Source organism: Haliotis asinina, chromosome 9, assembly GCF_037392515.1.
Source record: "Haliotis asinina isolate JCU_RB_2024 chromosome 9, JCU_Hal_asi_v2, whole genome shotgun sequence".
Taxonomy (NCBI): domain Eukaryota; kingdom Metazoa; phylum Mollusca; class Gastropoda; order Lepetellida; family Haliotidae; genus Haliotis; species Haliotis asinina.
The window spans coordinates 61460304-61487598 of NC_090288.1; the positions used below are offsets into that span (position 1 = coordinate 61460304).

The 27295-nt window shown below is 41.9% G+C and overlaps 1 protein-coding gene across 1 annotated transcript; it reads left to right on the top strand.

Annotated features, from left to right (window-relative positions):
- Window positions 1–9408: 9408 nt before the first annotated feature.
- On the top strand, window positions 9409–26753 carry LOC137296471 (beta-2 adrenergic receptor-like). Its single transcript, XM_067828260.1, has 2 exons — window positions 9409–9687; window positions 24170–26753. The coding sequence occupies exon 2, from the start codon at window positions 24180–24182 to the stop codon at window positions 25191–25193; it is 1014 nt and encodes a 337-aa protein (XP_067684361.1). The 5' UTR covers window positions 9409–9687; window positions 24170–24179; the 3' UTR covers window positions 25194–26753.
- The last annotated feature ends 542 nt before the right edge of the window (window positions 26754–27295 follow it).

Consider the following 27295-nt stretch of genomic DNA (forward strand, 5'->3'; position numbering starts at 1 on the left):
TGTGAACGGTGTGTACATGTGTTTATATGCAGATTGTATATTGAGTGTGTGGTAGTCTGACCTGTGGACGGTTTGTACATGTGTTTATATGAAGGTTGTATATTGAGTGTGTGGTAGTCTGACCTGTGGACGGTTTGTACATGTGTTTATATGCAGGTTGTATATTGAGTGTGTGGTAGTCTGACCTGTGGACGGTTTGTACATGTGTTTATATGCAGATTGTATATTGAGTGTGTGGTAGTCTGACCTGTGGACGGTTTGTACATGTGTTTATATGCAGGTTGTATATTGAGTGTGTGGTAGTCTGACCTGTGGACGGTTTGTACATGTGTTTATATGCAGATTGTATATTGAGTGTGTGGTAGTCTGACCTGTGGACGGTTTGTACATGTGTTTATATGCAGGTTGTATATTGAGTGTGTGGTAGTCTGACCTGTGGACGGTTTGTACATGTGTTTATATGCAGATTGTATATTGAGTGTGTGGTAGTCTGACCTGTGGACGGTGTGTACATGTGTTTATATGCAGATTGTATATTGAGTGTGTGGTAGTCTGACCTGTGGACGGTTTGTACATGTGTTTATATGCAGGTTGTATATTGAGTGTGTGGTAGTCTGACCTGTGAACGGTGTGTACATGTGTTTATATGCAGGTTGTATATTGAGTGTGTGGTAGTCTGACCTGTGAACGGTTTGTACATGTGTTTATATGCAGATTGTATATTGAGTGTGTGGTAGTCTGACCTGTGGACGGTTTGTACATGTGTTTATATGCAGATTGTATATTGAGTGTGTGGTAGTCTGACCTGTGGACGGTTTGTACATGTGTTTATATGCAGATTGTATATTGAGTGTGTGGTAGTCTGACCTGTGAACGCTTTGTACATGTGTTTATATGCAGATTGTATATTGAGTGTGTGGTAGTCTGACCTGTGAACGGTGTGTACATGTGTTTATATGCAGGTTGTATATTGAGTGTGTGGTAGTCTGACCTGTGGACGGTTTGTACATGTGTTTATATGCAGGTTGTATATTGAGTGTGTGGTAGTCTGACCTGTGAACGGTTTGTACATGTGTTTATATGCAGGTTGTATATTGAGTGTGTGGTAGTCTGACCTGTGAACGGTTTGTACATGTGTTTATATGCAGGTTGTATATTGAGTGTGTGGTAGTCTGACCTGTGAACGGTGTGTACATGTGTTTATATGCAGGTTGTATATTGAGTGTGTGGTAGTCTGACCTGTGGACGGTTTGTACATGTGTTTATATGCAGGTTGTATATTGAGTGTGTGGTAGTCTGACCTGTGAACGGTGTGTACATGTGTTTATATGCAGGTTGTATATTGAGTGTGTGGTAGTCTGACCTGTGGACGGTTTGTACATGTGTTTATATGCAGGTTGTATATTGAGTGTGTGGTAGTCTGACCTGTGGACGGTTTGTACATGTGTTTATATGCAGGTTGTATATTGAGTGTGTGGTAGTCTGACCTGTGGACGGTTTGTACATGTGTTTATATGCAGATTGTATATTGAGTGTGTGGTAGTCTGACCTGTGGACGGTTTGTACATGTGTTTATATGCAGGTTGTATATTGAGTGTGTGGTAGTCTGACCTGTGGACGGTTTGTACATGTGTTTATATGCAGATTGTATATTGAGTGTGTGGTAGTCTGACCTGTGGACGGTGTGTACATGTGTTTATATGCAGATTGTATATTGAGTGTGTGGTAGTCTGACCTGTGGACGGTTTGTACATGTGTTTATATGCAGGTTGTATATTGAGTGTGTGGTAGTCTGACCTGTGGACGGTTTGTACATGTGTTTATATGCAGATTGTATATTGAGTGTGTGGTAGTCTGACCTGTGAACGGTGTGTACATGTGTTTATATGCAGGTTGTATATTGAGTGTGTGATAGTCTGACCTGTGAACGGTTTGTACATGTGTTTATATGCAGGTTGTATATTGAGTGTGTGGTAGTCTGACCTGTGAACGGTTTGTACATGTGTTTATATGCAGGTTGTATATTGAGTGTGTGGTAGTCTGACCTGTGAACGGTTTGTACATGTGTTTATATGCAGATTGTATATTGAGTGTGTGGTAGTCTGACCTGTGAACGGTTTGTACGTGTGTTTATATGCAGGTTGTATATTGAGTGTGTGGTAGTCTGACCTGTGAACGGTGTGTACATGTGTTTATATGCAGGTTGTATGCGTGTTGCCTTGGTGTAGTATCTGTATTGTCAGCATGTGTGAGTGAGTTAGTAACACGACACTGGTATGGTACCTGTAAGGACATGGTCGGGGTGTGTCGGATTCGAATCCTCAATCATGTGATTCTGGTTCTTCACGTGTTTTGGTGATTCAGTTCACGCGATGTCCGCATATTGACATCATAGTGTAGTTTTGACAGGTCGTTTCGATACCAACGCTTTGTGGATCGGGACCCGGGAGGTTATGCTCTTTGCTCGTTGGTGGCTAAAACTAAAAAGTACCAGAGGCTTATTCTGGGTTCATGTATTTCATAATGCTGATCATTATGATCACTGTCTTTGAGTAATTATTTTTTTTCTGTCTGGTGATGATTAGTTACCCAGTACTGACGCGGAATATACGAGAGTATGTCAAATAACAGACGGCGTTCAGGAGTCGGATTCCTGTTTTATTCAGGTTGACGTGTGACATGGGAGGTAACTCCTTCACACTACATGATTTGACGTTACAGATGCGTACATAAAATAGAATCAATATGTACGAATTATTGAGTTGTATGTTTGTATTATGACGCACATGCTTGTGGCGAGATGGCGAATTTAGCAAACTGATTACTTTGTTGCTGACATTTGATGTGTATTTTAATCGGAATGTGCACAAATGACTACGTTAATATCAGACCGATGATCAGTTTAGTTCAGTTCGTTAAACCCGTTGTTGGTTGTAGTTCAAATGGAATACACTCTATATCCGGAGTTAACAGGTACATTCACGTCCTGTAGCAAATATTTGGGAATCTCTCGCCTTTTCCGCCTTCATTTGGATTTTGTATCACTGACCGCGCCTGTTCGAACACTACAGTATCCTTTGAGTGAACGAACCAGTGAGTTTAGTTTTACGCCGTTTTGACATTTACCACCATCGCAAGGAGATTGTTGCTGACAAATTAAAAAGAAAACATAATCAGACCACGCGTGTCACGTACGTCTCCTGGTCAAGGGTCTGTGACACCCTACACAGACGTAGAGCAAACTGGTACCGTGAAAAGTTTTGAAAACACTAATGTTCCTGTTATTCAGTTCACTTAATTCCACGACTGTAGTGTGTCACCTTCATGTATGATACTGATTACAATGTCTAGACACAGATTGTGGAGTTTGTCTTTAATCATCACAGGTGTCCTTTTGGCTCTGGTCATATCAACACCAGTCTTAAAAGGAACGTACGTCCAGAGAGATGTTTATGAAAGATGACATTTTCACTGTCAGTGATTATTGTCACTCCGATTCCATCGCTTGGATTCCTCTGTTGCATTCGTTTCAGGTCGTCTCATTCTACCTCACTGACTGACATTAATAATCTTATTATTTCTATTTCTGGTTGTATTGCTAAATCATTTGCAGTGTAAATAATATGTTGGTGGTTAGTCTGATATTTATTGCTGTACGTAGAAATCTATAATTTATTTATGTTCTCCATGATGTCCATAGCGAATGTAAAAGATGACGAAGTTACTAGACATTTGTGGAAGATAACGAGTGACTCAGCAATATTCCAGCTATATGGCGGCGATCTGGACCTGGCAATCCAGTGATCGACAGCATGAGCATCGATCTGCGCAAATGGGAAACGATGACATAAGTCAACCAAGTCTGACCACCCGATCCGTTAGTCGCATCTTACGACAAGCATAGTCGCGGTAGATAACGAAACAGCCCGGAAATATTACGTCTGATATTAGAAAATGTCCAGTGACTTGCGAATGCGTCATTTCACATGAAGGGTACAAAATGCTGGGTTTTTTTCGTTGTTTAACGCTATACTCAGCAATATACAGGCTATATGACGCGAAAGAATCGCGTGTCTGGACCTAACTATCCAGTGATCAACAGCATGAGCATCTGCGCAAATGGGATATGATGACCACCAGATCATGTTAGTTGCCTCCTGCGACAAGCAAGGGTTGCTGAAGGTCAATTCAAATCCGGATCTGTGCCGGTTACAAAATACTGCCTGATCAGATGCACAATACAGGTGAAGTGAGTGAGTTTAGTTTTACGCCGCACTCAGCAATATTCCAGCTTTATGGCGGCGGTCTCTACATAATCGAGTCGGGACCAGACAATCCAGTGATCAACAACATGAGCATCGATCTGCGCAATTCGGAACCGATGACGTGTGTCAAGCAAGTCAGCGAGCCTGACCACCCGATCCCGTTAGTCGCCTCATACGACAAGCACAGTCGCCTTTGTGGCAAGCATGGGTTGCTGAAGGTATATTCTACCTCGGGACCTTCAGGGGTCCAATAAAGGCAAAGGGTAATAAAACAAAACATAATTGAAAAGAAAACACAACATTAACATACATTCGAACTAAATGGGAATCTGTCACCTTGTGGTTCGATGTCACTTCTGTATCTGAATTGCTGCACACGCATTTTTACAGTCTGATCGTTGTGGTCAGTTCATTCGTAAAGCACGTTCTTTAATGGTAACTTTTCGTTTGTTTTGCTCACTGGGGCAAATGACGATAGCCTTGGTGAGACCAAGGGGCCGTAACATACCCTTCAACAAGCAACAAGTAAATGTTACTCCTCTGTTTGTCAAAACATACTATGTACATATATACTTCTCATCAACTGGTTGTTTTCACTCTTAGTTTGATAACGATGTAAGAACCTACATGGAAACATCGCTCGATGCAATAAATAAGAAGCTGCCATCCATAAAGTTATATGTTTCATTGTTAAGGGGTGACGAACGGGTCAGGTCCAAGTGTCGCTGACATGTTTGAGACATCCCATGATATCCTAATTGTGTAGGTCGGTGCTCATCGGATTGTCTGGTCCTGTGCGGCGTACAACTGTAAAATGTTAATGTTATGTTAGACGCTGAATTTTTACAGCTTAGGAAATGATTTGGATAGATATATAGCAGTGCATATATAAACCAATTTAACCATCAGTTATCTATAAACGATATCAAAGTAGAAGCATAAGATTTATAACACCTCTAAATTTAATTTAAAAATGAACGCGTATATATAGTCTGGTTCATAATTATTGAGAATTTTTCTTCTTACTTTGAGCTATCCTAACACCTCAACTGATTCACTGATACTTAAAACTAAGTAATGGTATAAGGGAGGTAACTCATCTTGGCCTACTGAGTAAAGTACAATTAGAGTTACCTCCCCTAAATTTGTAGCAGACGTCATTTTCCTCAGCACTGTCAACAATGTCTGCTGAAGATAAAAGAAGGTTGATTTTTGAGTTGTGTAATCAAGGAATTGATGATGTAAATGCATTGGCAGAGAGAACAGGAACTCCTCTTTCTACTCCTCTTTTCTTTCTCAGATCGCGTCCGGCTGGGAATTTTAGCGTCTAAAAAGCAAAGGGCAAGCATCTCCAACATCAGGTATGAAATGATAGAAAGGGGATCAACAGTTGTATCAAAATGGGTATATCCCAATAATGTGAAAATATGGACAAAGTCTGCGTCAGCACCGTTGTATCGACGACCTAAATACAGCCCAAAGATTCATGTATGGGGAGGGATATCCTTATTAGGAACGACCCCGCTGTGTGTGTTTGAGGGAAATCTGACAAGTCAACGCTACACTAACATATTAGATAATTTTCTCCTTCCAAGTGCACATGTGTTTTATGGAAATGACTGGATTTTGCAGCAAGATAATGATCCTAAACACACCGCAAAACATGCCAAGCAGTGGTTTCAGGAGAAAAATGTGACTGCATTACCATTTCCTGCATATAGTCCTGACTTAAATCCCATTGAGAACATTTGGGGGATGATGAAGGAATGTGTGAATCGAAAGGGGTTGACAAAAATTGAAGACATGAAGAGAGAAGTGGTCCGATACTGGGACAGCATAACTCACGAGACACTAACCTCTCTGATAGGAAGTATGCCTACCCGTCTTAGACTGTGCCGTTAAGCTCATGGAGACTTGATAAAATATCAAATTGTTACCTACACAACATGAAAAGGTCAGTTCACTTTCACAATACATTCAATTTTATCTGATATGTTCTCGTTTAATAATATGAAATGCTTTAGCTATTCTCAATAATTTTGAACCATACTGTACTTCTACGAGGAACCTTACTATTACCAAAGCTGCTGCTACTACTGCTACTACTACTACTACTACTACTACTGCTGCTGCTGCTGCTGCTGCTACTACTACTACTACTACTACTGCTACTACTAAAATAATGGGCAAAAGAAGGTGAACACCCTTATTAATGATCGATGATGCAAAACATGCAGTCATCATGGGTCATGGTGAATCGACTGTCGTCTGTGAAATCCACTCACTACTGTTACATCACTACTACTACTACTACTACTACTACTACTACAGCATTTGGACACCAGTGAAGAGCTCTACAATTTACCATGATCATGTACCTCCATCGGGTCAGTATTTAAACAGGCAGCATAGTTCCCATGGGAACCTATTAAAGTCTGTAGATGGAGCGTGTGTCGATAACGCCAAGATTACAAAGTTGATCGATGTACATGATAGCAATCAAGCATGTTTAAGGCAGATTACGATCTCGGTGCTTTGGTCCAGCTATTCTGATTACACACAAAGCACCGAGTATGAAAACAAACGTTTATCCAGTTTAAATTACCCAGCAACAGTATAGTATCACTTTCCAGATCGGTAACTGCACGCACGTGGTGTTTTTGTTTTGTTGTTGTCGTTGTTGTTTTGTTGTTGTTTTTGGGGTGTGTGTGGTGGGGGTGCTTTAGTTGAACAAACATGAATACATCAGATGTTTATGGAGAACAACTTCTTTTCATTCTTTACACGACGTTTTCGGAATAAATCTTACTCCCACATTAGGTGAACGCTGAGCCAGTACTTCCATGTATGCAGATGTACAAGATAGTTACGAGAATGTGCCAAGACAACAATGTAATTTCGAAGCCAGTGACATTGGATTAATATACGAAGAAATAATGCATTATAAAGACAAAGCCAACAAGAGCGGGATGGGGGGGGGGAGGTTTGAAAGACAAAGAGAACGTCATATTGGAAGCCAATTAGATAGCATTAATGTACAAAGATAACAAAGTAGTGTAAAACAAAGCCGATGATCACAGGACAATAGAGTATACACTAGGCCTAGGAAGGTAAATGCATGGTATCTCGTACACACCTCCTCTTGGGTTTGGGTTGGACTCAGTGGGACCTTTCTCATCAGCATGTAGCATGTTCTTTAATGTGGTGCCTGAGGCGAAAGTGACATCTGCTTTGGCTGTTCTGGTATGGAGCCAGCAGAGCGGTAGGGTGTTAGTTGGTTGGGTTCTATACATATCGTCGAAACAATAATAGAACATTGTACCCAGTTATGGATTTGGGCCTAGAGGTAGGGGCTTGTATTACACCGTCTGATGAATACCGTGGCTACCGTCTGCGATAACGCGTAACCATTGTTACTGTCTGTCATCGTATCCTAACCTGTCGCTAGAAGTCGATGTTCATCGTTTCAACCACAACTGTTGAAATATCGCGGAAAGAGAACTAAGCACAGATTAAATCACCAACACCTCACTCAATTATGTGATGACCGATCTTCGTATAAGATGTATTTTCAAGTGCGTTTCCACCTTTCTCGGTGAACTGCAAGACCTCGATTGTACACGTCGCCTAGAGACGGCCAAGTGAACTACCTTGTCAAGTGACAAAGAGGGAATGATCCCTTCCAAGGAGGAAGTCCGATCACATGTGAGATTTTGCTATGAGAAACTGAGGGAGGACATTACAGCTTTTAGCTCTAAAAAATAGTCTGTGCCATCCGCATTACATATGAATCCTGACTCTACTCTTATCAGATAACATATCTGCAAGAGAAGTGAGGACATTAATACTGCATGCCTTGTCAGCCTTATCGCCACAGGAAAAACCCAGAGCAATGTCTGACGGTAAATCAGAGAACTATGTGTCTGTTTTCGTAAACAAACAATGGACCCCGATGACCTTTGTCCGTCCTATGCAAAGGTAATATCAGGTGCGTGGTGACCCCGAGGCAGCTACCTGTCTGTGTGTTTACAAGCCTTCCCTTACTTCCCTCTCCCTGTCCACCGTCTCTCCCCCTCCCACTCCACTGTTTATGCTGAGGACACGGTAACTCCGGGTCAGACACGGCTGTGTTTGAGCGATCCGCTTCGCACTCTTGCTTTGCTATGGGGAACACGTACGTGGTACTTCGTAGTGTTGGTTACACCACACTCCTGATCATCTAGTTCAGCAAGAAGACAATCTCTCAACAGAAACCACAACATAATTATTTAAGAAGTAAACAGCCAACGTTGCAACTAATTTAACACGGCACTGGAATGATATTTTCAGATGCGGCAAATTTCGATCGTTGCACCAAAATACCTTCAAGTTATATATATGAGATCTTCCCAACCGGACCACAGGTAGATCCGAGAGAGAATTGCAAACAAAGTAAGTCAACAGAGGCGTGCATCTGCGCATGTGTCGTGCATCGTTACTGATGCCAGGGGGCACCACGGATAATCTCTATATAGGCTCCCTGCTTATACTCACGACAGTGATCTTCAGTGATAATCTCTATATAGGCTCCCTGCTTATACTCACGACAGTGATAACCTCTATATACGCTCCCAGCTTATACTCACGACAGTGGTCGTCAGTGATAATCTACTGATGAGGACAGTTCGTCTGGATATCTATAGCCACTGGTCTGAGACCCTCCCAGACAATGGACATTCTCATGTTCTTTTTTTGTAACAGGGAATTTCTGCAGTCTGAAAGAAGACGATTTCTAGGGGTTTCACTTTTTTCAGAAAAAATTCAAACATTTTGAAGTGGGTTGATTTTGTTGAAGTTCGCGTGTTCTTTTGTCCTGAAAACAAATCAACAAAACATCCGAGTGTCACAAGGCCAAGGTGGTATTGATGCACAGTAGCACAATGCATTTCAGGTCCAGATATTTAGTACTGTGTGAGATGAAATGTATCTGATAGCATCAATATTGCCTATACTAAATGAAGCAGCGTTAGGGAATTGAGCGTCTATATTTCGGTATGAAGATTGTTATCTTACATGTCCTTTTTGGCAAGGCCGCAAGCTAGATTTACACACACAAAAAAGTTATTCGCCGTGATCCAGTTTGTACAACGTTTCTAGTTTCGAAAGCATTCGACAAAACGCAACATTGCATTCAACAGGTTACGAAGCTCCCGTCGTTGTGGGATGAGTATGTATTCACAGATCGATGTAACCTTAGGTCACCGCCGGTATTATTGACATCTATAACCCTGCTGTAACACAGTTCCGCTTCAGTGACCAGATCAGTCAACCGGGAACGCTTCAACACAACCCCTTCCTGGCCAACATCTGTCTGCCACTAGACGCGGCCTGGCTCGCTGCGACACACTCTCTCGTACCTGTATCTTCACTACATGTAACGCAGGTGAGTAGATATTTGATACGGTATTGTCAGGTGTAGGTTATCTATATTCAGGTGTGTATGTCTAAGGAAGGCGACGTGAAGTTAGGTCGATGAGGTGTCCAACTCCCCGCTATATGGACGTGCGGAGTGACATGTTTAGAAGCCCTCTACAGCTGATATATATATATAGGTGTATATATAAGTCTTACAATGTATATAGTTGTATTGTGTAGATATGTAGTTATACATACGCAAAAGCTCCGCGGAGCGTTATAATCGCTGAACCATTTAGCCGTGAGGGGTGTTTAGTTGATACCTGGAAATTAATTTGTGTACAAATCACATTTGTTATAGCCTGAAAACGTGTTATTTTACACTAGGTATATACATGCAAATACACACACTCACACGTTCATACACTAGGTGTATACATGCAAATACGCACACTCACACGTTCATACACTAGGTATATACATGCAAATACACACACTCACACGTTCATACACTAGGTATATACATGCAAATACACACACTCAAACGTTCATACACTAGGTATATACATGCAAATACACACACTCACACGTTCATACACTAGGTATATACATGCAGATACACACACTCACACGTTCATACACTAGGTATATACATGCAAATACACACACTCACACGTTCATACAGATGCATTGCATCATTTACCTGTGCAGATAACTGTCGAGTACTTTTATTGAATACTTTTATTGAAATTGTACGTTCGTTTATTTTGTTGCTACATATTTGTATACATGGTTGTATATGTTGATGACGCGGTATATATGTCAGGTAAATACGAACTTGTGGGTCGATTTCGTTTCAGTCTAAGTACTGCAGTGTTTGTACAGTGGGTTTAGGTCCAAGGAAGTCTGATCGCTGTTTTATATCAGTCTTTTAAAACTTCGTATTTAACAAGATCTAATTAACTGACTTTATAATGATTCTTGAGTTGGGTATTTGAAAGGGACGCTTGAACAGATATCCCTCCCGACTGTGTATATCCATTGACAACGTGCAACCGCGAACTGACTGAATATTTTTGAACGCTGCTTTGTACTGTGTCAAATGGAGCGTGGTGTTTCCTAAAACTGCGATCCCGATGCATACAAAGCTCCGTTATTGTGTGTGCTTTTTAACAAAAGCTCCACAGAGACTTACCATTGTCGTAACGCGTGCTGTCAGAACGTAATGTAAAACCTCTTTAATCACGAGAGTTCATTTCCAGGCAAAACAGTCCGGATTATCATTTCTTCGGATTAACAAACGATACGGAGTAGTTTTCCCATAGAATCGAAGCAGATGTTAAGAACAGGATAGATCAGAGGCGATGTAGACTTAAATATTATCATTGGACACTGTCAGGCCCCTCTAAGTAATTGAAGGAATTACAGCAAATTTGAAGGAATTGCATCTCAAATGTAAACAAACGCAGCCCACTCGCGAAACAATTGCAGCGATATCGGTAGTTTAGCGGTAATAACAGAAATACATCGGCCCTATCGGAAGCAATGTCGGTAATACTGGAAACACGATCGGCCATCTTCGGAGATTTTTCGGTCGCGAGCGGAAACTCACGCAGCAAAACATGGCGTCGCTGGAAGAAGCACCCGTCTCGGTGAGATTTGTTTTTAGTTTCTACTGTTGCATTTTTATACTTATCCATCTTTGACCACCCGTGTTGAATGCGTTTAGGTATGAGGTGTTGTCGGGGCAATAGCTTATGTTTCTAGGAAAAGATAGTCACTCTAGGAGAGCGTCACAAGTCATGCCCCAGTAGTTTGTTTACATCTGAACATCGAAGTCGTGTCGATGATTACGAACGTGCGCCAGATATAACATCATTTTTTTTGTAAAATGTGTTTAAATTTGTCAAGTGCACTTCGTAGCAAGAAAAATTATGGCTCATAAACTTCTTCATGGCGCACGTTCATGATGTTCGTAATCATCGGCACGACTTCGATGTTCAGATGTAAACAATCTCCAGGGGCATGACTTGTGACACTCTTCTGCAGTGACAATCTTTTCCTAAAAACATATGCTATTGTCCCGACAACACCTCATACCTAAACGCATTCAACACGGGTGGTCAAAGATGGATAAGTATGAAAATGTAATAGTAGGAACTAAAAACAAATCTCACCGAGACGGGTGCTTCTTCCAACGACGCCATGTTTTGCTGCGTGAGTTTCCGCTCGCGACCGAAAAATCTCCGAAGATGGCCGATCGTGTTTCCAGTATTACCGACATTGCTTCCGATATGGCCGATGTGTTTCTGTTATTACCGCTAAACTACCGATATCGCTGCAATTGTTTCGCGAGTGGGCTGCGTTTGTTTACATTTGAGATGCAATTCCTTCAAATTTGCTGTAATTCCTTCAATTACTTAGGGGGGCCTGACTGTTATACAAATAGAACCGGGATGGTTTGCCCTGTACAGACTGCCCCGAGGCCCAGGAAGTACTGTCATATATAGGAACAGCGCGTGGGGGTGAGATTAACTTTAACTGAGAAGCCAATAGATAGATACACAGATATTCTTGCGCTCGCCGTCCCCAAATTCCCCGACCTCCATTTAGATTATCTAATTATTGTTGAAATTTATAATTGAAGCAAACGCAAACCGTTATTCCACTCTGAGCCCCTGGCTATGTAAAGAAGTCGGTGGATTGCTTGTGGTACACAGTGAGATGTTTACAACTATTCCAGCTTTGTGTAATGATGAGCTCTAACTGGGCTGTTTGATACCGTTCACACCGTTATGAATTGCTGGCACATTGTTGGTATCGCGGGCATCCCGGCCTAACGCCAAATGTCCGAATTGATCGTCAAATATTTGAAGTGTTTGGAATTAGGCCAGGTGTGGGTGATGTAATGTCCCTGATTGATGTAATGTGTCCTGGTGATGTGCACGTTATGTAATGTGTCACGATGATCTTTAGGCGCTGGGGGTTGCTGTTCAGGGTGATGTATGTACATTTAAGGAGCTGCTGATAAAAGCGTCACCACACCGCCACAGACAGACCAGGTCAATTCTGGCGGGGTTTGAAGTCTGAATGAATGTTATTTCCATGACAACTTGGTCGCAGGTGGTGTCAGTCGAGTGTTAACTGTAGTCACAGCAGCAACAATGGGGATTAACAGGCCACTTTAATTCTGTTCATGAATTAGTCCGGAAGAGTAAGCCAATTCACCTGAATGATGGAAGAGCGGATATCGCGTAGTTGATCTACAGTGATGAACAATATTTATGAATAGCAATACTATATGGTATTTCCGCCAGATCAGGTTCTCAATGAACGCACGTGGGTGTATCTAATATTCGGTGTATATGTTAGACCATGGTGAAATGTACCACGGGTGTTTTCTGTTCATTTGAGGGTATATATGTGTTTGTGTGAATGTATATTTGAGTTAGTATTGATTCATTCGTTAGGAAGATTCATAGTGTGAGTGCTAAAATCATATACAGTACTTCCGTAAAGATATTATATTCGTGACCTAAACTGGGGCCCGATCCGTAAATCGTTCGTGGCACTAAGACATTCGTAACCTATGATAAAGTATAGAGTTACCACAGGTCGTAATGTTACGAACGCTTAGTGGATCTGGTCCCAGGTCTGTGTGATATATGTTATGGAGTTACCACTTTTGGTGAAACCCACGGCTCGAGGTATGGTACTGATAAATCAAGAAACATTTGTTGGCGAATCGGGATTCGAACTCAAGATTATAGGTTTCAGGTATTCCTAGGAGACATAACGCGGTGTTTTGCTGCACCTTGGACGGCTCTGACTTTAGTACTGCTGAAATATTTCTATATTAGGTGAGATTTTGTTGTTGCAAAAACGCGTGTCATTTCAGTTATGTGGAGGGAGAAAGTGTAAATGTCACTTCAGTATTGTTTGCGCAAAGCAGCGTAAAGCGACGTAGAAGACTTAACGGGATGCCCACCCAATCATATATAACCGGGAGAGTTAAGTCGTGGAAACAAGTGTTGGTTTGCCATATTTACCTGAAGAACTATTCCAAGCGTGTTTCCGTTAAAGAACGAAATAAGTTTAGATTATGATTATGAAATAAGTTTATTTTTGTACTTCATTAGCCATTACATACATATGAACTACTTGAGATTAGTCTTAAGCGGAACACCAAATTCATTCTTTAAGAAGCGTGTGGTCAGTTAATACCGAGCGATTAAAAAAAGGTGCAAAAGGTTGTCTGCTTCTCTCAAGCTCGCCAAAGAAACCTCTGACACGTTATGTAACCAGAGCACTTCACTTAATGTGAGGATGGATTTTTCATTTTGGTGTATATAAAACTTGTATCAAACTCACATTGTTTGTGACCTTCATATAATTTTCAAAGTCACGGCGACACTTTGAAGATTTCAGCATGTTAAACTGCATGTTGAGATTGTGAGCGATATATCTCAAGAACAGTTCACTGGATTTTCTTCATAGACTTTCAAAACTTCCCCCGAGTGCATTACAATACGCAATTTCTCTGTTACCTTTTATGCATATTTCGTACACTATGGCATTCATGCCAAGGCCAAAGTCTTGAAAATATTTGTGCGTTTGAAGATATCAAGAGAGGTTGACTGGTGATGTTTTGACTGACATCTAACTTCATCTTAAATCAACACCCTGACTTTCATTCTTTTCCAGTTTGACAAAACCGATAATTAAAACAAGTTGTAACACGGACACTAGGCAAATCAGGTGACCAGTTGAATGACAGTAGATTATGAAAACACAAAGCTTTCAACTGTAACGATTTCAGGGTTACATAAAGCTGCAAAGAAGCTAATTTACCCCGGAAATGTTCATGAATACTACAGCGGCCCACATAGGCATATCTCACATTACCACATGGAGACGCGCCCAATTTGCCCACCCCGCCCCCATTAAGTTAAACTCACTTTATAATAATTACAATACTATAATACTGGGTAAAGTAGTACTCGCTGACAACAACTGTAATCATCTCAGTACTGCTACATATGACGTTTACGTATTGCGGCACATTACCAGGGACGTTCGATGCCCATGACAAACAGCACCGTCAGTCTAGTAGCATAAATAAGACGAGTATTGACTTTATGTTATGCATATGAAATAACGTATACCTTTTACGATGGGAAGTGGTGCTGGTTTTCCGAATCCGGCGCCATATGTTATAATGAATGTATTAAAATCGAACTTCTCATAATTACATCAACGGAGTCTTGTCATAATAGATAATCCATGAGAACCCCCAAATAGTGAACATAATGTTTTCCGAATACATCACCAAAACGTAGCCCTGCTGTTTTGTCATACAACTATTTTTAAAGCAGTATTTTTTCCCGAAATCTGTTCCACGTTGTCTTGCTTCTATTTGGATTTTGTTAAAATCGTTTTTGAGTCGATTTCATTCTTTGTCATACGGGATTGTGTCGCTTTCATTTTAACTATATTGTTCCCATTTTTCGTTATATCAGGTTCAAATGATGGGTTTGCGTGACCCGAATCACGTTGACGTACCGCAGTAGAGCTTGTGTGCGCTGGAAGTAATGTGTTTGTAAACACGGTCATGTTTACCAGGTCGCGGTGACCCGTCCTCTCCGCTGTAAACACGACTGACTCAAGGCCAGAGCAGGGCAGCACGATCTTGTATCGTTGCCCAGTACTGGAAGCTATTTTAGGATTTTTACATGTTTAAGGATGACATGATTCAGATGTATGTTTCTAAATAGCGGTGTGCGGTTTATAGCTGTAGTGAAGTTCCCTGTCAGTTTTAAGTCAAGAAATATGAAATGTTATTTAAATATAACGTTAGTTTTCGACTGAGCCGGATGTGGTTGCACCTTCTACTCGCTCAGTTCTCAGTCTTGTTATCTGGTTTAGATGGCGTTGGAATGCCTCTTCACACATACACACACACACGCACGCACGCACGCACGCACACGCACCGCACTCAAACACAAACAAAACAAAAAAAAACAAAAAAAAACCCAAACTGTTCAAAACGTGCACACACCGCTCAACAGGAGTTCGATTCATGTATCAGGTGAACTTCAGCAAGAAAGTGTTACGTATTTTCACGAATATGGCACATCTGAAAACTCATCATTGTTAAGGTTCGAACATGTACAATCCTATACGTTGCTATATTGCTAAGATTTGCATAATAAAAATGAAATGCAATGAGAATAGTGAAACATCTGCATTGGAAGAGAGTCAAGTCTTAAATACGATCATCGAGTGACGCTGGGTGGCTAGCAGACCTGATGCAACACGTGACCTGGCTGGGTTATCCTCATCCTATATAACTGAGCATTACAGCATCCTGAACACACATATCTTGTAAACAAGGAGTAATTACACAGACATTATATTGCCATGGGTGTTATCACACAACGTCGATACCCATACAGTTAGTGAAATATATATCCATTGGAAGTGGTTTTGAAAGAAGCAGTCTGTGATCGATTATAACGTACGTAGACACTGACCATCTGGCTGCTTACTGTGATCGCTGTTTATAGAGATGCCGGTGAAATGCTAGTGACGTGTTGGGGAGATCTGATACACTTGTGTGGAGACTTGTGTGCAGATGTCGCGATACATAAAGTGTCTGATGAATGGAACGTCGCTGGAAGAGATAGCCTTTAGATGAAAAACGGTGGTGTTGGTGTGGACCGTTCATTGCAGCCATGAGGTGTCCTTAGTACGGACGTATAAAAAACTATCTCTGATGTGAGTAAGTCAAAGTATAGCGACAGGTGGTGGTGGGGTTTTACACAACGTGCTGAACGCTTGTGTGCTCAGCTAGTCTCCCCCATAACAACGACACTGTAGACCTCGCCGGGATGACGTGCCCGATGATGGGTCTGCTATCAAACCTCAAGGTAACCTTCTTACATTGAAATCACTTTCCACGTATCTATGGAATGATGGATAAGACAACGGGCTTGGCGCGGGGGCGCTGACAATGCCTACATCTTTGTGACCGGTTCAAGGTCTGTTTCTGTTTGGCCAGCACAGTGGTATGTGTGGATATATATATCCGCGTATGTGGGTGTTCTGGATAGGTGAGGGTAGGTTTTATGAAGTGAAGTGGTCGGTTGATAAGTGAAGGTAAGGTTTTGCAGAGTGTAGTGTTTGGTTGAGAGGTGAGGGTTGGTTATGTAGAGTGAAGTGGTTTGTAGATATGTGACGTTAGCTTTATATGACCACGTTTTGTGGCCAAGCGGTATTTGGTTTTTCTCATCTCCCTGTGAGTGGTCATATGAAACCTGGTTATTGGTGCAGATCAGCGTAACGAGCATGTGGTTGGTGTGTAGTTCTGGTTTATGTGTCCTTGAATTGTTTTATCCACGATGGACATCGATCAGACCTTCAGTGGATGTTCCGCTTGACTCTGTACTCTGTAATGTGTGTGTTTGGGACCTTTTCCACAAACTTGAGTTGTGATATATACGTGGATTATTTGATCGCTGTTACACCATGTTAACAGCCGGAAGTCTCCCGTAGTTGTTTACCCTTCTAGGTAATGGAGCCTGAGACTTGCACACTAGCAAAGGAAGCTTTAGAGTGGTTCTGTAGCACTTTGGTTATTGGAGCTTTAGACTAGTTCTGTAGCACTTTGGTTATGGGAGCTTTAGAGTAGTTCTGCAGCACTTTGGTTAAGGGGGCTTTAGACTAGTTCTGCAGCACTTTGGTTATGGGAGCTTTAGACTAGTTCTGAAGCACTTTGGTTAAGGGAGCTTAAGAGTAGTTCTGTAGCACTTTGGTTAAGGGAGCTTTAGACTAGTTCTGTAGCACTTTGGTTAAGGGAGCTTTAGACTAGTTCTGTAACACTTTGGTTAAGGGAGCTTTAGACTAGCTCTGTAGCACTTTCGTTAAGGAAGCTTTACACTTGTTCTGCAGCACTTTGGTTAAGGGAGCTTTAGACTAGTTCTGTAGCACTTTGGTTAAGGGAACTTTAGACTAGTTCTGTAGCACTTTGGTTAAGGGAGATTTAGACTAGTTCTGTAGCACTTTGGTAAAGGGAGCTTTAGACTAGTTCTGCAGCACTTTGGTTAAGGGAGCTTTGCACTTCTTCTGCGGCACTTTGACTAAGGAAGCCTTAGAGTAGTTCTGTAGCACTTTGGTTAAGGGAGCTTTGCACTTGTTCTCCAGCACTTTGGTTAAGGGAGCTTTAGACTAGTTCTGTAGCACTTTGGTTAAGGGAGCTTTAGACTAGTTCTGTAGCACTTTGGTTAAGGAAGCTTTAGACTAGTTCTGTAGCATTTTGGTTAAGGGAGCTTTAAACTAGTTCTGAAGCACTTTGGTTAAGGGAGATTTAGACTAGTTCTGTAGCACTTTGGTTAAGGAAGCTTTAGACTAGTTCTGAAGCACTTTGGTTAAGGGACCTTTAGAGTAGTTCTGTAGCACTTTGGTTATGGGAGCTTTGCACTTGTTCTGCAGCACTTTGGTTATGGGAGCTTTAGACTAGTTCTGTAGCACTTTGGTTAAGGGAGCTTTAGACTAGTTCTGTAGCACTTTGGTTAAGGGAGCTTTACACTTGTTCTGTAGCATTTTGGTTAAGGGAGCTTTAGACTAGTTCTGTAGCACTTTGGTTAAGGGAGCTTTAGACTAGTTCTGCAGCACTTTGATTAAGGAAGCTTTAGAGTAGTTCTGTAGCATTTTGGTTAAGGGAGCTTTGCACTTGTTCTGTAGCACTTTGATTATGGAAGCTTTAGAGTAGTTCTGTAGCACTTTGGTTATGGAAGCTTTACACTTGTTCTGCAGCACTTTGGTTAAGCGGAGCTTTAGACTAGTTCTGTAGCACTTTGGTTAAGGGAGCTTTAGACTAGTTCTGCTGCACTTTAGTTAAGGGAGCTTTAGACTAGTTCTGTAACACTTTGGTTAAGGAAGCTTTGCACTTGTTCTGCAGCACTTTGGTTAAGGGAGCTTTAGACTAGTTCTGCTGCACTTTGGTTAAGGGAGCTTTAGACTACTTCTGTAGCACTTTGGTTAAGGGAGCTTAAGACTAGTTCTGTAGCACTTTGGTTAAGGGAGCTTTGCACTTGTTCTGCAGCACTTTGGTTAAGGGAGCTTTAGACTAGTTCTGTAGCACTTTGGTTAAGGGAGCTTTAGACTAGTTCTGTAGCACTTTGGTTAAGGGAGCTTAAGACTAGTTCTGTAGCATTTTGGTTAAGGGAACTTTAGACTAGTTCTGTAGCACTTTGGTTAAGGGAGCTTTAGACTAGTTCTGTAGCACTTTGGTTAAGGAAGCTTTAGACTAGTTCTGTAGCACTTTGGTTAAGGGAGCTTTAGACTAGTTCTGTAGCACTTTGGTTATGGGACCTTTAGACTAGTTCTGAAGCACTTTGGTTAAGGGAGCTTTAGACTAGTTCTGTACCACTTTGGTTATGGGAGCTTTGCACTTGTTCTGCAGCACTTTGGTTATGGGAGCTTTAGACTAGTTCTGTAGCACTTTGGTTAAGGGAGCTTTACACTAGTTCTGTAACACTTTGGTTAAGGGAGCTTTAGACTAGTTCTGCAGCACTTTGGTTAAGGGAGCTTTAGACTAGTTCTGTAGCACTTTGGTTAAGGGAGCTTTAGACTAGTTCTGTAGCACTTTGGTTAAGGAAGCTTTAGACTAGTTCTGTAGCACTTTGGTTAAGGAAGCTTTACACTTGTTCTGTGGCACTTTGGTTAAGGGAGCTTAAGACTAGTTCTGTAGCACTTTGGTTAAGGGAGCTTTGCACTTGTTCTGCAGCACTTTGGTTAAGGGAGCTTTAGACTAGTTCTGTAGCACTTTGGTTAAGGGAGCTTTAGACTAGTTCTGTAGCATTTTGGTTAAGGGAGCTTTAGACTAGTTCTGTAGCACTTTGGTTAAGGGAGCTTTACACTTGTTCTGAAGCACTTTGGTTAAGGGAGCTTTAGACTAGTTCTGTAGCACTTTGGTAAAGGGAGCTTTAGACTAGTTCTGTAGCACTTTGGTTAAGGGAGCTTAAGACTAGTTCTGTAGCACTTTGGTTAAGGGAGCTTTGCACTTGTTCTGCAGCACTTTGGTTAAGGGAGCTTTAGACTAGTTCTGTAGCACTTTGGTTAAGGGAGCTTTAGACTAGTTCTGTAGCACTTTGGTTAAGGGAGCTTAAGACTAGTTCTGTAGCACTTTGGTTAAGGGAGCTTTGCACTTGTTCTGCAGCACTTTGGTTAAGGGAGCTTTAGACTAGTTCTGAAGCACTTTGGTTAAGGGAGCTTTAGACTAGTTCTGTAGCACTTTGGTTATGGGACCTTTAGACTAGTTCTGAAGCACTTTGGTTAAGGGAGCTTTAGACTAGTTCTGTACCACTTTGGTTATGGGAGCTTTGCACTTGTTCTGCAGCACTTTGGTTATGGGAGCTTTAGACTAGTTCTGTAGCATTTTGGTTAAGGGAGCTTTAGACTAGTTCTGTAGCACTTTGGTTAAGGGAGCTTTAGACTAGTTCTGTAGCACTTTGGTTAAGGGAGCTTTAGACTAGTTCTGTAGCACTTTGGTTAAGGGAGCTTTACACTTGTTCTGCAGCACTTTGGTTATGGGAGCTTTAGACTAGTTCTGTAGCACTTTGGTTAAGGGAGCTTTAGACTAGTTCTGCAGCACTTTGGTTAAGGGAGCTTTAGACTAGTTCTGTAGCACTTTGGTTAAGGGAGCTTTAGACTAGTTCTGTAGCACTTTGGTTAAGGAAGCTTTAGACTAGTTCTGTAGCACTTTGGTTAAGGAAGCTTTACACTTGTTCTGTGGCACTTTGGTTAAGGGAGCTTAAGACTAGTTCTGTAGCACTTTGGTTAAGGGAGCTTTGCACTTGTTCTGCAGCACTTTGGTTAAGGGAGCTTTAGACTAGTTCTGTAGCACTTTGGTTAAGGGAGCTTTAGACTAGTTCTGTAGCATTTTGGTTAAGGGAGCTTTAGACTAGTTCTGTAGCACTTTGGTTAAGGGAGCTTTACACTTGTTCTGAAGCACTTTGGTTAAGGGAGCTTTAGACTAGTTCTGTAGCACTTTGGTAAAGGGAGCTTTAGACTAGTTCTGTAGCACTTTGGTTAAGGGAGCTTAAGACTAGTTCTGTAGCACTTTGGTTAAGGGAGCTTTGCACTTGTTCTGCAGCACTTTGGTTAAGGGAGCTTTAGACTAGTTCTGTAGCACTTTGGTTAAGGGAGCTTTAGACTAGTTCTGTAGCACTTTGGTTAAGGGAGCTTAAGACTAGTTCTGTAGCACTTTGGTTAAGGGAGCTTTGCACTTGTTCTGCAGCACTTTGGTTAAGGGAGCTTTAGACTAGTTCTGTAGCACTTTGGTTAAGGGAGCTTTAAACTAGTTCTGTAGCACTTTGGTTATGGGACCTTTAGACTAGTTCTGAAGCACTTTGGTTAAGGGAGCTTTAGACTAGTTCTGTACCACTTTGGTTATGGGAGCTTTGCACTTGTTCTGCAGCACTTTGGTTATGGGAGCTTTAGACTAGTTCTGTAGCATTTTGGTTAAGGGAGCTTTAGACTAGTTCTGTAGCACTTTGGTTAAGGGAGCTTTAGACTAGTTCTGTAGCACTTTGGTTAAGGGAGCTTTAGACTAGTTCTGTAGCACTTTGGTTAAGGGAGCTTTACACTTGTTCTGTAGCATTTTGGTTAAGGGAGCTTTAGACTAGTTCTGTAGCACTTTGGTTAAGGGAGCTTTAGACTAGTTCTGTAGCACTTTGGTTATGAGAGCTTTAGACTAGTTCTGTAGCACTTTGGTTATGGGAGCTTTAGAGTAGTTCTGTAGCACTTTGGTTATGGGAGCTTTGCACTTGTTCTGCAGCATTTTGGTTATGGGAGCTTTAGAGTAGTTCTGTAGCACTTTGGTTAAGGCAGCTTTAGACTAGTTCTGTAGCACTTTGGTTAAGGGAGCTTTAGACTAGTTCTGTAGCACTTTGGTTAAGGGAGCTTTAGACTAGTTCTGTAGCACTTTGGTTAAGGGAGCTTTACACTTGTTCTGCAGCACTTTGGTTAAGGGAGCTTTACACTTGTTCTGTAGCACTTTGGTTAAGGGAGCTTAAGACTAGTTCTGTAGCACTTTGGTTAAGGGAGCTTTGCACTTGTTCTGCAGCACTTTGGTTAAGGGAGCTTTAGACTAGTTCTGTAGCACTTTGGTTAAGGGAGCTTTAGACTAGTTCTGTAGCACTTTGGTTAAGGGAGCTTTAGACTAGTTCTGTAGCATTTTGGTTAAGGGAGCTTTAGACTAGTTCTGTAGCACTTTGGTTAAGGGAGCTTTACACTTGTTCTGAAGCACTTTGGTTAAGGGAGCTTTAGACTAGTTCTGTAGCACTTTGGTAAAGGGAGCTTTAGACTAGTTCTGTAGCACTTTGGTTAAGGGAGCTTTAGACTAGTTCTGTAGCACTTTGGTTAAGGGAGCTTTGCACTTGTTCTGCAGCACTTTGGTTAGGGAGCTTTAGACTAGTTCTGTAGCACTTTGGTTAAGGGAGCTTTAGACTAGTTCTGTAGCACTTTGGTTAAGGGAGCTTTACACTTGTTCTGAAGCACTTTGGTTAAGGGAGCTTTAGACTAGTTCTGTAGCACTTTGGTAAAGGGAGCTTTAGACTAGTTCTGTAGCACTTTGGTTAAGGGAGCTTTACACTTGTTCTGCAGCACTTTGGTTAAGGGAGCTTTAGACTAGTTCTGTAGCACTTTGGTTAAGGGAGCTTTAGACTAGTTCTGAAGCACTTTTTTTAAGGGAGCTTTAGACTAGTTCTGTAGCACTTTGGTTAAGGGAGCTTTAGACTAGTTCTGTAGCACTTTGGTTAAGGAAGCTTTAGACTAGTTCTGTAGCACTTTGGTTAAGGGAGCTTTACACTTGTTCTGTAGCACTTTGGTTAAGGGAGCTGAAGACTAGTTCTGTAGCACTTTGGTTAAGGGAGCTTTGCACTTGTTCTGTAGCACTTTGGTTAAGGGAGCTTTAGACTAGTTCTGTAGCACTTTGGTTAAGGGAGCTTTAGACTAGTTCTGTAGCACTTTGGTTATGGGAGCTTTAGACTAGTTCTGTAGCATTTTGGTTAAGGAGCTTTAGACTAGTTCTGTAGCACTTTGGTTAAGGGAGCTTTACACTTGTTCTGAAGCACTTTGGTTAAGGGAGCTTTAGACTAGTTCTGTAGCACTTTGGTAAAGGGAGCTTTAGACTAGTTCTGTAGCACTTTGGTTAAGGGAGCTTTAGACTAGTTCTGTAGCACTTTGGTTAAGGGAGCTTTGCACTTGTTCTGAAGCACTTTGGTTAAGGGAGCTTTAGACTAGTTCTGTAGCACTTTGGTTAAGGGAGCTTTAGACTAGTTCTGTAGCATTTTGGTTAAGGGAGCTTTAGACTAGTTCTGCAGCACTTTGGTTAAGGGAGCTTTGACTAGGTTTCTGTAAGGAAGACGTTAACTAGTTCTGTAGTTCTTAAGTTAAGAAGCCTTTGACAATTTCTGTAGCACTTTAGCTAAGGATGCCCTGGACTAGTTCTGTAGCTCTTTATTTAAGGGAGCCACAGACTATTTAGTTCTGGAGCAATTTTGTGTGAAAGAGCTTTGGGCTAGTTCTGCAGCACTTTAGTGTGTATGAGCCGCAAGGTAGTTCTGCAGCACTTTAGTGTGTACGAGCCCCAGGCTAGTTCTGCAGCACTTTAGTGTGTACGAGTCCCAGGCTAGTTCTGCAGCACTTTAGTGTGTACGAGTCCCAGGCTAGTTCTGCAGCACTTTAGTGTGTACGAGCCCCAGGCTAGTTCTGCAGCACTTTAGTGTGTACGAGTCCCAGGCTAGTTCTGCAACACTTTAGTGTGTATGAATCCCAGGCTAGTTCTGCAACACTTTAGTGTGTATGAGCCCCAGGCTAGTTCTGCAGCACTTTAGTGTGTACGAGTCCCAGACTATTTCTGCAGTACTTTTCTGTGTATGACGGAAACAAAACAATAACATTCCTGCAAAGTTGATAGATGCTGTTATCACAGTACTCCCGTGGACGACCATGTAGGTTTACACACCGCCATATATAACTAGTATTGATGATGGTAGCTGCCAACGGTATCACACTGACCCTGCAGCCTACAGCATCCCTCTGTCATCAGCGTTCCTGTCTGAGGACATTTCCATTAAAGGCCCTGACCGCCCCGTCTCATGAAGAGCGCACGTACCAATCGGTTGTTGGCTTTCTAATCTGATTCGGCTTCAGTGTTCGTATTGTTTGTACCGTATTGTATTCGTACAAAACCGACACAGGCAGAAACAGATTGAAGGTATTTGACTGACAGAAAAATTATGTATCTGAAACAATTTATGATGTTGACACTTTACGATTTACTCTCAAAATGTGCCTGATTGTTTTTTTTTTTCTATGATGAATGTTTTTTACAAGATGTGATATATACCGTATTATTGACTGTGTATTCACAATAGCCTCACGAATTTGTTATGACGGTATAATAAGTGTCTTAAGAGTCTAACATATACACCACATTGTTTCAGGTGAGACAAGATGGTTGCAGTGGGCACGTTGCCTGACAACGGCACAATGGCAGACGACTCAAGCAGCATAGGCGTGGGGGTGTTCGGTGTCATCCTCACCATATGGATCATCGTCTGTAACTCCGCCCTCATCATCAGCATCCTCATGGACGACATCAGACGTCGCAGCATCTTCTGCCTCCACATCGTAAACCTCGCAGTTGCTGACCTTCTTGTGGGTGTAATAGTGGTTCCCATCATGGCTGACTATCTACTGGGAGGCTCGTGGGACCTGGGTGAAGACGTGTGCCAGTTCTGGCTCATCTCCGACGTCCTGCTCTGCACTGTGTCTATAATCGCTCTGGTTATGATCAGCTGTGACCGCTTCATGTATCTCACATGTCCTCGCATGTTCCTGGAAAACAGCCGCTACATCCTGTGTTGTCTTATGATCATGTTGCCATGGATTATCGGCATGGCGCTCGTCCTGCCGCTATGGATCATGGGTAAAAGGGAAATAATCAACCCAGACAACGATTGCATGCTCCTTCTGAGACAAGATTATAAAATATCGTCGTTGTTTGTCAGTTTCTTTGTGCCAGCGTTCTTGGCAATCGGAGTCAACATTGCCATTCTCCTGATGCTGTTTATGTTAAGGCACAGACTGGATGATCTTCCTCTCAAGAGGAAGAACGAAAACCCAAAGAGACAGATCTTTTGCGTGTGCATCGTCAGCGTGGTGTTCACAGTAATGTGGGCGCCCTTCTTTGTGGTCTCTCTTCTAATGGCGGTAGCTGAATACCACCCATCTAGGGCCATCATCACACTCACTATCTGGATGGGGTACTGTAACTCGGGGATCAACCCCCTTCTGTGGCTGGTGTTTCCCCCAATACGGGATGGGTACCAGGCGTTGTTGTGCTGTTGCAGACAGAAGGAGGAAGAGGAGGAGGATGATTCAGACGAGGCTGATGAGGATGAGGCGAGAAGGTCAATGATGGATGATAACGATGAGGTGTTTGAACTTAAAGATACGGAAACATGATCAGGTAGACGGGGGTGATAGCAGCGCCCTCTACGCGTTCCAGAGTATATGGCGTTCCAGAGCTTCTTCGTCCGTATTGTTTCTAGGTTTGTCAGATGAATTTCGTGGTCGTGGATTTCACCAAAGATGAACTTCTTAAACATGTGTCCCTTTGGACTTCCATTCTGCATCAAGCTGCATCGCTGTGGCCATGATATTGCAAGCCAAAGTCACTCACTCTCACATTGTGTGGGTAAAGGATGACATGTTCCTGTTCCTTCGAAACTAGACTTCCTGACCTGTTGACGGAGAGTCATTTACTTATGATGTGTGCACGAGGCAGGATGACAAAAGGAAGATACACAGAAGCATGTCAAAGGATCCGAAGACTGTTCAAACACGTGGGAGTGGGGGGAGTCGTTCGGAACCATGGATATTCTTTGGTGAGAAGGAAAGTGTTGATAATGAATATCATGAATGTATGAGTGAATGAAGTTTTCTATCGCACTGAAAATTATAGATATCTGCATATCGCTTCGGAAAATGATGTCATTGAGTATTTGGAGTTTCTTATTCGAATTACAGTTTATAAAAGGGAAAGTGTGGAACCCACTGCTTGTTTGTGTCAGCCAGTCCTTGTACTTGACTAGGAACCTTGAACGTCTTGGTTCCAAACCAGCCTTGTATCTGTGTATAAATACATTGTATAGCTTTATTTGTTGGATGATGTGTTGTATGTCACCCGACAAGATTGTATTGGTTGGGCAGTGTTACTCCAGAAAATCTTTGCGTTGACAGAGATTATGGAGGAGACAAGATGGTGGTATCAGTCTGGATATGTCCAATACGATGGCGTTGTGCGGCCCTAGTTCATAACTTGACAACATAAGACTACGCCATTTAAGTTTGGAAACAGGGACTTATTTGGCCCCGACATACAATCTCGAGACGGACACATATAGTGGTAATCATGGATTCAAAGATGGATCCACAAGCAGGTTTGTGATGTGCACGTTTTCTTGCACTCAGTTCGACTGATTGCATCCGTATCGATAACTACAGACGTAAAGGGAACACTTCCAAATACATAAACAAGAAACCATTCGGGAACCTCGGCTCTGTTAGGGGAATCTATGTGCGTAGAAGAAATTTAATCAAAATCTTTATGCTAAATCTTCCGTGTATGAATTCTCATAATGTAATTAAAAATGACTGTATATTGTTTGGTGTTAAGACACCCTTTTTATTAAGAAGACCTACTGAATACTATGTATCTGTTATTACTGATACTGGCATGCAGTCACGGTTTTGATACTGAGAAGTACAACAGGCTTGACGACCAATTCTCATCATAAGTATGATGGCAGCCATACCTTGACAGAAGACACCTCATGAAAACTGACCCTTTGTACCTCACTCTCGTGCATTCAGTCCTTTCTCAGCCCATCCATCGTGCATCGCAGGGCAAGCGAGCACCCTCCATTTTGTTTCTTGTCACGAAAGGCATCTGCCAGCTGAACAAGTACTCTCTGTTTTTACTGCCAGTATTTACCTGACTTTGATAATAAAGTCTTGAATATCCGTGTGGCTTGTGTTCTAGCAGGTATCGCCCGTCCTGACCAAAATGCAGTAAATGATTAACTATTTTTACGTTGAAGCCAGACATGTGTTGACAGATGGTCAAATGGGAACACTGAAGAATGATTGAGTGTGTAATTTGGAGTTCACGTATATTTGAAACCTGTGACAGTTTGTTGGATGGTGGGTAAATGATGAGAAGAGAAAATTCAAGGCAGTTTATTGATTGTCGCCACCGTTTACAATGTCAGACATGATAATAAGTCAAAGAGTGTTTTAAATTACAGTCTTTTGCTTTCTTTTGAAATGGTACAGCATTTGTACGACTATTATTACAAGTATGACTACAGTTTGGGATTGTCGAGTTTTCTCCCGTTTACCCCATCTAAAATGATTCCAAACAAGTATATCAATTCCGCCATGTCAAACACGGGATCAGGTGACATTAACCCCAAGGTAACTGACATGTGGAAAATATATCAAGTCCGCCAAGTCAAACACGGGATCAGGTGACATTAACCCCAAGGTAACTGACATGTGGAAAA